Source organism: Sus scrofa, chromosome 9 (genome assembly GCF_054392235.1).
Source record: "Sus scrofa isolate SSC_HxYL_T2T_F1_AM1 chromosome 9, Sscrofa_HxYL_maternal_Yorkshire_Landrace_v2.0, whole genome shotgun sequence".
In the NCBI taxonomy this organism is placed as follows: domain Eukaryota; kingdom Metazoa; phylum Chordata; class Mammalia; order Artiodactyla; family Suidae; genus Sus; species Sus scrofa.
Window position 1 is genome coordinate 38,342,964 of NC_139391.1, and position 14,102 is coordinate 38,357,065.

At 43.9% G+C, this 14,102-nt stretch overlaps 1 protein-coding gene and 1 long non-coding RNA gene across 2 annotated transcripts in view; one reads left to right on the forward strand and one right to left on the reverse strand.

Annotated features, from left to right (window-relative positions):
- Nucleotides 1-3,930, forward strand: part of ZC3H12C (zinc finger CCCH-type containing 12C) — an 88,350-nt gene extending 84,420 nt beyond the window's left edge. Inside the window, exon 6 of the mRNA XM_084975962.1 lies at nucleotides 783-3,930. Within this exon, the coding sequence (XP_084832088.1) occupies nucleotides 783-1,036 (254 nt within the window). The 3' untranslated portion in view covers nucleotides 1,037-3,930. The remainder of the gene's footprint in view (nucleotides 1-782) is intronic.
- On the reverse strand, nucleotides 2,315-10,162 carry LOC146399848 (uncharacterized). Its single transcript, XR_014815204.1, has 3 exons — nucleotides 10,035-10,162; nucleotides 6,134-6,227; nucleotides 2,315-2,945 (listed from the first exon to the last, which is right to left on the reverse strand). It is a non-coding gene; the product is annotated as an uncharacterized LOC146399848 (long non-coding RNA).
- Between the last annotated feature and the right edge of the window lie 3,940 nt (nucleotides 10,163-14,102).

Here is a 14,102-nt window from a genome sequence, read left to right on the forward strand (position 1 = left end):
CACAAGGCCCCCCTCATCACTGATGAAGCTCGTGCTGGAGAATCTGGGCTCAGGTCTGGGGCAGCTGGGTTCCCTGACATTGAACCCCAAGTCAGACAGACACCCCTCTGGTGTGGCAGCCGGGCCCCGTCAGCAGAACCAGGGCATGGAGGGGCCGACCTTACGGCCATGGAGAGCAGGACTGGGTACAGAGCCCTTCTCCACAGTCACCCGCTCCAGCAACCCTGCCACCTGCCTGGAAGGGAAGGAGGGGCCAGGGGGGCAGGAGGGGTGTGTCTGTGAGGAGGGCACCCACCAGGGGGATCCTAAGTCTGCTTGTGGATTACTCCCGGTTGGAAGTGATCAGCTTGATCCCTTTGGGTGACTGCAGTTTCCAAGAGCCTGGGCCACTCTTCCTGGCACTGCCCCATCTGGCGGGTGTGGGCAGTTCCTAAAGAAAATCAGCTTCTTGCTTTGAGGCTACTCCCTACCTGTCTGTCCCAGCACGGAGTGTAGACAGCAGGCGTTCTGCCCTGCGCGGGAAGGAATCCAGCCAGTTCCCCCTCTGGTGGGAAGCGAGAGCTGAACACGCTGTTTCCTCGGAAGGGGTTTGACCAGGTGGTGCTTGAACTGATCGTTATCTTCATGTATTTCTTGTTTCCTGAAAAGAAGTCATGTTCACAACTCCCTTCTGCCTCTTGATTGCCCACTTTTGCCGTCCATCCTGTGACCTTTGTCTTTAGCATTAAAACTGGCTAATCCCCCCTTTTTTTTCTTTTTTTTTTTTGTTTGTTTGTTTTTAGGGCCACACTCACAGCCACAACAACTCAGGATCCAAGCTGAGTCTGCGACCTTCACCACAGCTCAATGCAATGCTGGATCCTTAATTCACGGAGTGAGGCCAGGGATCGAACCCATATCCTCACGGATACTCGTTTCCACTGAGCCACAACAGGAACTGCCCCCTTCCCTTTCCAAAGGAGGAGACTCAAAGAACAGAATAGGTCTTAGAAATCACTTAGTCCAAACACCTCCTTTTCCAGAAGACGCATCCTGACCTGTCCGGAGCTCCCCCCTGTCCCATGCACTCATGGCACAGCCATGCCCTGTGCCCAGGCTTGACACCCACAGGCTGAAAATCCTCAACCCACACCCCCCAACTTGCACAAACAACTTATACGCAGCATCGCCACCTAGAATTGTGCTTACCTCTTATCACACTATAACCTCTTTTTAAATAACTCCCCCTGTATCACTGTCCTGGCCAGACATCTCTGTGTGGAAAAGGCCTGTCAGGAGGGAGTACATGGGACTTTACTATGGTGACAGCAGCCCAGGCTGTGCCTTCTTTACCTGTTGATCTTGAGCCTCAGATCCTCTGATGCTTCTGTTAAAAGGTGAAAGTAAGAACATGCCTGGCATGATTGTTCAGATAGTTACCCAATCAATGTCGAACCACCAAGGCCCAAGTAGATGATTTCAAGTGCTTCCTGTCTTTGGCTCTATGTTTTAATACATAACAAGTAGTTTTTCACACACAGCCTGGGAACTCCTGCCGTACAGCCCCAGCCTCTGGTTCCACTGCACCCCCCAGGTCTTAGGGCTCAATGAGTCTACACCCCCTTCTGCTTATACCCGAGGAGAGGCCTGAGAAACAGCAATTTGATAAGAGACCACACAACGTATGTGGTTTTCTTTCAAGTTATAAAAATGCCTGAGAAGCAGAGATGGCAAATAAATTATGAGACCAGTTTCGGAACAAATGCTCCTTGATAGTAGACAAACAGCATTCTTTCTGCCAAATAAAAAAGGTTGTTTCCTTATGTGTACCCTTTAGAAGGGCACTGTTTCTAAAACAACCAGACTGACTTAGTGCCCTCGAGAAACATCAGGGACAGGTAGAAAAATTCAATGTCGTGTTGGCATATTTTGTATGGGTCTTTCTAAAAATCTTTAAGGGGTAACTCTGTGCCTGGCGAGGACTGTCTGCCCTATAAATTGAAGCCCAAAACGTTGTTGAAGGACTATGAAAATAGCTCCCTCCTGTCGCCAAACTGTCACCCAATCCTCTAGGCTTCAGTGCTTGGACATTCAAGCCACCCTGGAGTGCCAAGAAGGGTGCCACCTGGTGAATTAATCATGTGGCTTCATGTCACGGCTCCCGCCACCATACTGCTCAAGCTTCTTTCTCCAAACATTGGCCGATGCCAAGTTAACACTTTGTGAAATCAGAGAAGATGAGAAACGGAGATGAGGCAAACAAGCCCGTGGTCAGTAGGGCAATTTCTCAAGGTGCTCTCCCTGCCGACACTATCCCAGAGTGTGCAGCGCCAAGTGGGCAGTCGGGCCCCAGGCCCACGTGAGAATATATTTATTGCTACATATATATACAATTATACAAACAGCCCGGACAGGAAAGGGGGTGTTGCAACCATTTCTGCAGACGCCACAGATGTGCCCAAGTCAACAGAACTCTGTACCACTGAGTTGGTGCTCAGTGTGAAGCCGAAAGTAAATCACATACATTTTTCTTTTTTTACAGTGGAAGGTTCTTGAAATTCTTCCCCTCTTTCCCTCCTTACAAGCTAGTCATGCAGAAAAAGTGGGTTCCCGAAGCTTATGCCTTCAGGCATCTTTTGGGGGCAATGCCTGGAAGACAGGATGCAGAGGATGCTGGCCAAGGGCTGCTGGGTGCAGCGCAGGGTTCCCAAGGCCTGGCCCATCCCTCTGAGATCTGCCACTGGGAAAGGCCATCGAGAGCAGGGAGCGACAGAACAGCAGGAAAGGGGAAATCAACAGGAAACTGAGATGTGGAAAGAACCATTAACAAGCGCCCTGGTTGGGGGAACACTTGTCCTTGGGGTTCCAGCTGAAATTCTGGACTTTGGAGCATCCAGACATTCAGACCCTCAGGCAGGTCTTGGTGTGTCCTTATCCTAAACTCGCCACATGGAGATGCCAGGGGCCTGCAGGAAGACACAGAGAGTGAGCAGGAAAGTTAGGCCAGGAAGAAGAAACCCCACTTTTAAATAGCAGCATCACAGGGTTGCAAAGAGCACCACCTCGAATACCTTCCCAGGAACATGTGGCAGAAACGGACTTTCCTGGTGAGTCACGCGGCAGGTGGAACCCCCACCCAGGAGATGCAGTGACGTCCAGGCTGTGCCAAAGCCAAGGGGGTCCCCCAGACCCCACACTCCAGCTGGAATTATTTTTCTTCTCAGAGGGAAGCAAACGTGGTAGATCTCACAGTGTTCAGATGCAGAAATACGATGTGGAGATGAGACCTTGGTATACACATACTCCCTTTCCTGTCACAGTCATGGGAACCTCTGTGACGCGAGTCACAAGAGAAGCCGTGGAGCAGCCTGAGGATTCGTCACCTTACTTGCACCAGCTCTGTCTAACCCGCCTCAGGATACTTCCACCCCCCCCAACCCCCGTTCAGGGGTCCAGGAGAGAAGGTGTCCGGATCAGGTCTCACACGGCCTCCTGAGCTAACATCAGCCTGGCACCCCGGAGAAAAGACATGGCCTGAAGGTTGAGAGCAAGAAGCCGGGGATCTGAATGAGCCGGGGGATCAGAGGCCTTGGGGCTTCACTTGTGATTTGGAGACAGCCTGGCCTCTGAAGTTGCAGGGGTTTCTGTCCGTGAAGAAACCCGCCAGTTATGGTTGGTCCATGGCTATCTGTGTCACCTCCAATTCCACGCCACCATAGTCCCACAGGCCTGCTCCATCACAAGGGAGACAGAGGAGGGTTCTGGTGGGGAAACCCTCAGGACAGGGGGGAGGAGGACTGGAAACCCGTCAGAAGCCCCTGTTTTGGGCCAATAAGGAGGGACCGAGCATTTTTCTGAGGCTGCCAGCCGTGTGACATTTCAAGCTGAAGGATGTGGCGATTGTCAGTTCCCTTGATCCTTTAATTAAATTAATCTCTGGACAAATCAAAATCTCTGTTATTTGATCTTGATTTTTCTTTCTTTCTTTCTTTTTCTGTCTTTTTAGAGCTGCACCCACAGCATATGGAGGTTCCCAGGCTAGGGGTCGAATTGGAGCTGTAGCTGCCGGCCTATACCACAGCTCACAGCAACGCTGGATCCTTAACCCACTGAGTGAGGCCAGGGATCGAACCCACAACCTCATAGTTCCTAGTCAGGTTTGTTTCCACTGCACCATGATGGGAACTCCTGATCTTGACTTTTCTGGTGAGTCATGCAGAAAAATTTTTTTTTCCTACTTCTGACAGCAACAGCACAGAGTCAAACACAAAGGATGCACTCTAAAGAGCAAAAACAGGAGTTTCTGCTATGGCAGAGTGGGCTAAGAATCCGAGTGCAGCAGCTCAGGTCTCTGCGGAGGTGCGGGTTCAATCCCCAGTCTGGTACGGTGAGTTAAAGGATCCAGCGTCGCCACAGCTATGGCGTAGGTCTCAGCTGCAGCTCAGATTCAATCCATGGCCCAGGAACTCCCATAATAAATAAATAAGAATAAAAAAATAAAAAGCAAAAAGAGGGAGTTCCTTTTTGGCACAGCAGATTAAGGATCTAGTGTTGTCATTGCAGCAGCTCAAGTCACTGTTGTGGCGTGGCTTCCATCCCTGGCCCAGGAAATTCCACAGGCTGTAAGCATAGCCAAAAACATAAAAATCAAAAACATTAATGGGTGAAAAGTCAATGAGAAAAAACTGCAAAATTTCAATTGGAGGGATTTTACCAATCATCAAGCAAAATTGAAAGAGTTATATAAATGCCTGCATTGCAAGAAATGGTTTATAGATAAATAGCTAAGAGCAGTATTGTCTGTAGCAAGCTCTGGATGATTAAGAACATGTTTTAACCCAAAGTTTAGCTCAAATATCAGGGATAAGACAAACCAGATTCTATGGATTCACAAATAGCTATCGCCCTTTCAAAACAAGTGAAAGAAAGCAAAAGAGGATGGATGTGCCACCAGCACTTCAAGTGGATTTTGAAAGAGTGAAGATATTTTGGTGATGCCATGGAATGTCAGAGATTCTTGCACGGCCTTAAACTCCTTGCAGAGCAATGCAAGAGTCAAGGCCAAAGGAGCACATCATTTCTAAAAATGCCCCAGCGGAAGTGGAATAACGTATACCGCTATTTTTTATGTCACATGAAAAGAATGTAAAACATAATATTGTTATAAATGGACATTTATTCCACTTCTTAAAGAGCTACCTCAAATATATCCACATATAGCTAAAGTTTGATTTATGGAAATTTGGGAAGCTTAACCAGCAAGTCGAGGGAACTCAAATGCACCATTCGAGACCTACAATATAAACTGCAACGCTGTGGTTTTATTTGGAAATGGGATGGGTCAAAAAATAAAGAACTTTTCTTGTTGTTGTTGGTTTTAGGGCCACACCTTCAGCATATGGAAGTTCCCAAGCAGAGCTACAGCTGCCGGCCTACACCACAGCCACAATGACGCCAGATCCAAGCCTCATCTGTGACCTACACAACGGCACTGAGCGAGGCCAGGGATCAAACCCACATCCTCGTGGATACTAGTCAGGTTCTTAACCTGCTGAGCCACATTAGGAATTCTAAAAAATAAAGAACTTTAAAATGACCTCTTGTCATGGTAGTTACATTGATCAATGATTTTTAAATATTTTCAAATTGAGGTCAATGCATAATATTAACCTGGCTTAAGACTTCAATACTGGAATTCTTCTGCTCAATGTATAGGTATGACATTTCATTTTAATATATATCTGAACATTTTTTTAATAAGAAAAAAAAAAAAAAAACCCTCCAGCAGTGCACAAATGCTTTACATGTGAGCTGGTGCTATAATACTTACTCACTCCAGTTCTCCAAGATTACAGGTAAAATCTCATTTAATAGACTCTGACCTCAAAATTATTAAAGTGGAGGAGGATGATCTTGATTGGCAAAGATCCAAAGAGATGCAAACAACTGAGAAAGAACCTGGAGGGGGTGGGACTAGGGGTTGGCTCTGGGTGGGCTCTTTGGACTGGCAATTCACAAGACTAACAGCTCTGGGCTGTGGATTAGCTGACTCGGGTTTTATGGGGTCCCAGGCAGCATTTGGAGAGCGGAGAGGGGGTGGCAAGTCTAAAGGGACGTTAGGCTGGCCCTGGTCAAGGCTACCAGCTGTACTTACCCCGCGAGGGAGGGAGCCTCCTTCCTATCACATTTGCTTTATGCTGCTTTGGCAAGAACGCATCTGGAACAGTGCATACAGTTTGGGTCCCCACCTTTCAAAAGAGACATCAAAAGGTTAGAAAGCACTTAGCAAAGGAACACAGAAGGAAGCCAAACAGTACAGATGGCAGAACCTTTGTCACCCCGCATGAGGTCGAGCCCTCTGGGTAGCCAAATCGCCCAAGTCATCGCCTTCTAATCATTTTTTTTTAAAATCATTAAGCAAACTTTTTTTGCTTATTAACAACAAAATTAATAGTCATTTATTGATAAATAATTTATCAATAAATGAATAAATTAATAATTCCATGGCATGTAGAATATTTATTGATAACAGAATACATTAATAATTTATCAATAAATTAACAATTCCACAGCATGTGGCATGTTTCTTAATAACAAAATTAATAAATTAATCATTTATTAATAAATTAATAATTGCACAGCATGCAGAACTTCTTAGGCCAGGGATCAAACCTGTGCCACAGCAGGACCCAAGTGCTGCAGTGATAATGCCAGATCCTTAACCTACTGAGCCACAAGAGAACTCCTCCTTCCTAATCTTTAATCTCCAACTCTTTTTTTCTTTTTTTTCAATTTCTTTTCTGGTATTTTTAATGCCACGCCAGTGACATATAGAAATTCCTGGGCTGGGGGTCAAACTGGAACAGCCTGCCCATGCCACAGTCACGGCAACACCAGATCTGAGCTGAAGCTCGCCGCCACACCAGATCTTTAACCCACTGAGTGAGGCCAGGGATCAAACCCGAGTCCTCACAGACGTCATGTTGGGTTTTTAACCCTCTGAGCCACAACTCTTCTTTTTCAGTCACTTCTGAATCTCTACCACTACAATGGGGAAATAAGAATAACTTTAAATCTCTCTTAAAGAGATGCTAGGATTCTTATAGTTGCAGCTGCTCACAAACTAGTCAGTTTCCCAAGACTAACAGATCTTGAAGTCATAGACATCAAAGCTTTGCAAGTTTTAAAATAATGCTGAAGATAAGATTTTATTTGAGGTCCTGTTCTTGATGAGTCTAGGTACTGTTAAAATACCTTTCAGACACCGATCAGACTTAGGTACCCAAACTATTTTGTGGTGCCTACTCTGAAACCAATACTTGGACAAACAAAGACTCAATATACTATACCTGCCTACTAAAAGACTAGGGTGGGTAAGATAAAGAAATAACTTAAAACCCCAGCTCCCCTCCAGCTATGTTAGCATTGCGGCAGTTAAAGGGATCAAGTTCAGCCCCACTTTCTCTGGTCTATCTTCTTCAGCTGACTCACCTGCCATTCTCAGATTCAGCCCTTAGAGATGCCACAGACAAAGTCACAATTAACGCTAAAAAGAAACTGCTAAGCCAAAGAAGCTTATCCAGGTGTCAATTCTCTGGGAAGAGTATTATTGCAGTACTTTTTATGCTTGAAGGTTAAGCAATTGGAAATGAAGTTACTGGTAATCTCTATCTTATAAATGGGTTATATATCAAAAGGGCATCTCTGGTGGGCTGTCTCCTGTCTGTGGTGGGCTGTCTCTCCCATGTTATAGATGATCAGTTTGGTTTCCAAGTAGTTTCACAGGGTGATGAAAAACTGAGTCTTTCCAGTAAAATACAACAGAACCTTCAAATTGGGATAAAGGAACACAGAAACAATGAAACATAAGGGGTTTAAAATTTTTCCCCAATACTGAAGTTTGTTATTAACTGGGAAAAATGAATTAGAAGGTGATTAAGTAATATTTGAAGTTTAAGAACATTTTCAAGAGAATTCTAAGTATATTCAAGGACTTTAAAGATTAGCAGAGCTGGTATTTATTGGACCAAATGTCATTTAAAAATGTTTTGCTGTATTTTTTCCCTACTAACCAGCACTCCTCGTATCATCTTTAACCGTAATTGAGGTAGATTTACTGTACTTGTAAGGGAACAAAAGCAGAGAAAAAGAACAAAAGAAAGAAACGAGTGATTTGCATGAGTATATGAGCAAATTTCAAACAGCAAGAGGAAGAAGGATGGGGAGTAAAGTGAATAAATATAAGGTACAAGAAAGAAAACAGTTAAATGAGGGGTTACAGTGATAACAGAGGAAATTACATGATATGTTTCCCTAAGAGAAAAAAGGAGGTGAAAAAAAGATCAAGTAGGAAATGTTGAAAGTTTGCCACCAGGTGGCGCTATGAAATTAAAATACCTCGAGAAAACAACAATCCTTGATGGGGTTGGGGGTGGTGAGCAGTAAGAAACCTACGAATGGGGAGTGGGATATGCACCATACAGGTGGTTTGGAATTTGCGAAGCGCCAAGCCATAGGTTAGGACACACATCTCATATCAAGTTATCCAAGGAACACAAGCTTACTTTAATATTAGAAAAACCTATTAAGTATGTTAACAAACAAAGAAAAGTACACACATGCCATCTCAATACACACGGAAATTGCATTTGGTACATTTTAGACATCCTTTTTATTTAAAAAAAAAACATATATATGCCCATTTTGCTGAGTTTTTAAAATACTTTTTAAAAGTAGTTTTATTAACCAGATAAAGGTCATCTACCAAAACCTACAGCACATGAGGTGGCGAATGTTAGAAGCATTCTTCTTAAATCAGAAATGAGATGTACTTATATTCAACATTGTACAGACAGTTTTAGTCAAATCAACTCAAATCAAGATACACACAAAGTAAGGTTCTTGAATATAAGGTCGGCAAACAAAAAATCAACTTCATTTCTCTACACTAGCCGCAGACAGTTTTAAAGTGTAACTATCAAAAAATGCCAATTAAAAGCATGTTTTAAACCTATCAAATTGGCAGAAAGTTAAAAATCTAGGGATATCAAGTGTGCTGAAGGTGTGGATACATCCTTCCCTTGGAAAATCAGTTGATGGTTATGTGGACAAATTGAAGATGCCCCTGAAACTGGACAATTCCCTTCCCTAGGTCTTAGTGTAGCGATAGTGTTGCTCACCTTCCCATCCTCGGGAGAAGGAGACATGGTCAAGAAGATTTAAGGCAAAAAGAAGAGAGAGAGAGCGAGAGAAAAGAAAGAAAGGAAAGAAAGAAAGAGGGAGGAAGGAAGGAAGGAAAAGAAAGAGAGAAAGAAAGAGAGGGAGAGGAGAGAGGGAGAGAGAGAGAAAGAAAAGAAAGAAAAAAAGGAGATGTAAGCCTATATTGTTTTCGAAATAAACAACAATGGAAATAATCCATGTGTCCATCACCAGGAGAACGGATAAATTGTAGTGCAGTCATCAAACAAATAAGTTCACAGCAGTGAAAATGAATGAACCACAGCACATTCATCAAAATGGATATGTGTATAAGTAATCAAAGTAGGTGAAGTTCCTATGTGTGCAAAAGAAGACATTATGTTGCAACAGTAAAAATCAAAGAAGAGCTGACTTGATAGAGGAATACAAAATGCCTAAGTTGCTGGTAATGTGCTATTTTAAAAAAATGATACATGAATATTATACATATGTTTGCAATACTATGTACTTTAATATATAAGTATTTCTTTATTGATGCTTCTGATAGGCACATTTCTTTCCCCACCCTGTTGTTAAACAATCTCTAGTTTGTAAATGTATAAAACAGTCAGAAATTGATGGAGGAAAAACACTATAATGGATAGGGAAGTTATAAATTTGGTTCCACTTACAAGCTTGGTCTTTGAACCATTAAAATTGTAAGGGTCTCAAAGAAATTGTCTAGGTAGAAAAGTCAATTTCTACTCTACAGACACGGAGTAAAAGAAGCAGCTGTGTGACTCCCAGCATCCAAATCCCCTCATCCCTAAATAAGTGATTCTCAAAGCGTGGTCCCAGAACAGCAGCGTCAGCCTCACCTGTTAAAAATCCAGGTTCTTGGGCCCCGTGTAGACTTACTGAACCCGCAGCCCAGGGAGGAGCCCCGGCATCTGTGTCTCACCAGTGTGCGGGTGGTTCTGATGTGTGCTAGTTTGAGAACCACTGCTGGAAGTTTTTCAGATGTGTCAGGAAATCTGTCCCTTACTACAAAATAAGATGCCTCTACCATGAAATAAACAATCCGGACAGCTGAGAGAGCCACACCCCTAGCCCTTGGAAGAGCATAATTGTTTTTAAAATCTTAATTCAGAGGTCAGCAAACTACGGCTCATGGACCAAATCCAGCTTCCCATCCTTTTTTGCAGAGACCACAACTTAAAAACCAAAAGAAGATAACTTTATGACATAAAAATTAAATGAAATTCAGGTGTCAGTGTCCACGAATAAAGCTTTTACTGGAAGGCGGCCAGGCTCCTTCCCTCACGCGGCCTACAGTGGCCCTTGTGCCACGTCAGCAGGGCTGTGTACTTGCAACACACGATGTGGCCTGCAAAGGTGAACATATTTAATATCTGGATTTGAACAGAAAAAGTTTGTCAACTCCTGCTTTATTCAATAATTATAGTACCAATCTCAAAGCAAAATATAATCATAGTGATTTTTCTCTTAAAAATACAATTTTCATTGTAATTCCATAGGCAAAAACCTAATAGCTTAAAAGAACCCTTAGGAAAGTTAAATCGGTTCCATTTCTATCTGCAGAGTAAACCAAATAATTCACACAAGAGCATCTGGAGAATGTTAATTATGCTACTTTCTCTTCAAATATTCTAACAAGTGACTGGCGAATTTTAACAAAATGCTCTACCACCTCTAGTTCTGAAAACTAGTTGAGCAACCTCCTCCCATAGACGCCTCCTCAGGTGGCTCCCTTCAACTGTGCACTCATCGCAAGGCCACTAAGCGACTGGTTTCTCAAGCCTCGCGCTGTGGCCACGTTCCTCCCTGGCCTCCCAAGGCAATTGATCCTCAGCCTTTTAAGTTTTTTCTAGACTGAGTTCAGTTCACATGACTGAAGTCCTGCGCACTGAATTTCCGAAATAGTTTAGAAATAGTTTACTTAACCGTCATTAATTAGCCCCCAAAGCCTATTTCTGCCCATATCCATCTTCACTTCTTGTATTTCATTTTCATCTGGATTCTAAGATCCCTTGAGCCAGGACCCTCTGTGTGATGTTGAGGGCTCTGACACTCAGCATCAAGAAAAGGAGGCTTTCTCGCCCTGGCAGAGTAAATGGTACATTTCAACATTCAATCTCATCTCTACTCACCTCTTCCTGAAAAGGAGAGTACTGAGCCCTTTGCAGGCTGGGTTAGCAGCCCACACAACACGGGGGGTAAGTCTGGGCTCCAACTGGGTGGGGTTTGCTCCCCACGTCACTGCTACTCTGTGTTCAATGCAATATTTAGAGCATTCTTCTCTGGCCTTGAAACTAATGGGTGCATTCATTTTTGAGTTATGCAGTCAAAATCCTCCAAAGGCACTGCCATGTAAATTAAATATGTCTCAATAGGAAAGTTAAAAAAGAAAAAAAAGGGGGGGGAGGGGAGGAATTTCAATTCAAAGAAACCCAAACCCAAATGCAGACTGCCACTATGGGGGCTTTGGGCAGGTTACTCAACTCTAAAATGGGCACCTCCAGCATCTATGACATCTTTGTGCTGATTAGGAAAGGGTGTCCCTTCCCTGGGGGTAGATGCAGGCCTGTGTGGCCCCAGGGTACATGCATGTACCATACACACTCAGTCTGTATGTCTGTCCTTCCACCTCTGCCCCTGTACCTCTGTGAGCTCCTTTCCAGCTTCATCTCACAGACAACACTCCCTGGGCTGATTTAGCTCTGGATGTGCTGCCCTCCCTCCTGTTCCCAGAACCAGTCAAGCCCTTTCCTGCCACAGGGTCTTTGCACATGCTGTTCTAGCTGAAATACTTTAAAGCAGACTGCAAACTGCCGTCTGGAGGGCCCTTTTGGAGAGCCACATACATTGCCTGGCTTGCAAAACATTTTCTAAAATTTGTTAAACAGCTGATAAGTAAAATCTGAGAGCTGTCGCATAAAAATTACACTTCAACTTGATACTTAAAGCATTGCTCTTTGGAGGCTATTTTTAAAAAGCTGTCTTCTGGCTTGTCTTGGAAAACCAGAAGATACAGCAGCACTGGACCTGCTGCTTAGAGGAGCTGCTGCCCCCTTTAGTCGGGGCGGGAGCATCCCCTCCCCCCACTTCTTCCCCTGCCCAGGCCCAGGGTGCTCACTTGGTCCCTCTGGACTTCTGCATTTGCCACCTTGGTTTAAATTTAAAAAGCCAGACTTCTCTTTCTTTAGGGGCCATCTTATATGCCATTTCCTCACAGAGACTTTTTCTGATCTTCCTACTGACAATTATCATCCTCATATTTCCCCAACTCAGTCCCTGTTGCTTTCATAGGACTAAATAGATATGAATTGGTGGCTTTTATAGGTCAAAGCTGGCTGAATACTGGCAGGTTTACATGATTCCATCGAATACAATTTGCAACCTTAATTATTCTGTACATGTTTCATGTCTCACCATAGAAAGTCTAGTCTTCTCTACCATTGTATTCTCAGGTACACGGTGCCTGGAAGGTACTAGGCACTGAAATATTTGGATAAATAAATGCAAGCTCTTTAGAAGCTCTAGAACATACACAAAACCCACTTTAACCTAGAGGTTTCTAGAAGTAGCTCAAGTTGTAAGTGGACTTTTCTGAACCACAGCCCAAGGAAGTCCTACCTTCCCTTCCTCAACTCTAGCAGTGGCTTCAGTCTCAACTTCATCAGCCTCTGCTCACATAGCTGGCGTCCCTGGTTCTAGCACGGAAATCACTCGTAAGTTATCACTTTTTCCTGGAACACACTTTTTTCTATGAAACACAGGTACATAGTTTCATTTACTAGCTGCAGACTCATGACTTGAGCAGGGGTGTGGGGTGGGGTTCACGCCAGATGCTTCAGATACCTGGTGCTGACAGAGGACACTGCTAGAAAGAGCATTTTCCTGATCTATGTGTGGGTTCATGGGAGGCACTTGCCAGAGGACACCATACGGTTAAGCTAACTGCAAAACTATTCTAATCCCAAAGAAATTGCTCTTTCCAACGTTTTTCTAGCTGCCAAGGCCAAGGCACATTTCAACATTGTAACAGGCCTGTTTTTTACAGCCTTGGCAGTCATGCATGGTATTGAACTCTGCCCTGCAGTGTTGACGCAGCTCTCTCCTGAGCCTGCTCCTCTTACTTCACCAGTCCTTGGCTCACCAAGGCTCTTACTGTTATGTCTTTACACTTTCTCCTTGGGAACTTCCATGACATTCTGTCAGCTTTCCCAACTTAAAGTTGTCCAAAAAGCAGCATCACCAGCACAGCCACACTCCTGCTTCCCCTCATGATTCCCCACTGTTTCATGACACCACCTTCTGAATCTCACACTTTATATATTTTCAATAGAAATAGGCAGTCCCAGCACACTGCACATCTTGTGGTGCCTTAATGCGTTTGCATGCAAAGTTCCTGCTTTCTGGATAGCCTTACCTTTGCCCCACCCCCACTAAGTATAACTCATTCTTAAATTGGCTTAGGGATCATCTCCTCCAGGACACCTTCCCTGGAGCCCACCAGCAAGATGAGGTGCTTCCTTCTGAGCTCCCAGAATGAAGCAAATAATGTTGATCTCTGTCATGTGCCTGGCCTTGCTTGAGGCACTAAGCATATTTCATTGCACAAAACAGTAAAATTCCTGCCCTCAATACAAATAGGATAGAATACAAATAGGTTAAAAATCTTTTTTAAAATAAATATAAAAATATATATATAGTATATATATATAGTAGGTGCTATAGAGAAAATTAATGAAAAGACGTGGGTAGGAAATACTGGGGAAAGTGCAATTTTTAAATAGGGTGGTAAGGTAACGCCACACTGAGGTGACATTTAAGCAAAATCCTGGAGGTGGCAAGGAAGAGAATCATAAAGTACTCCACGTATATTACAGAGAGTGCTCACAGCATCAACAGTGTTACCTCCA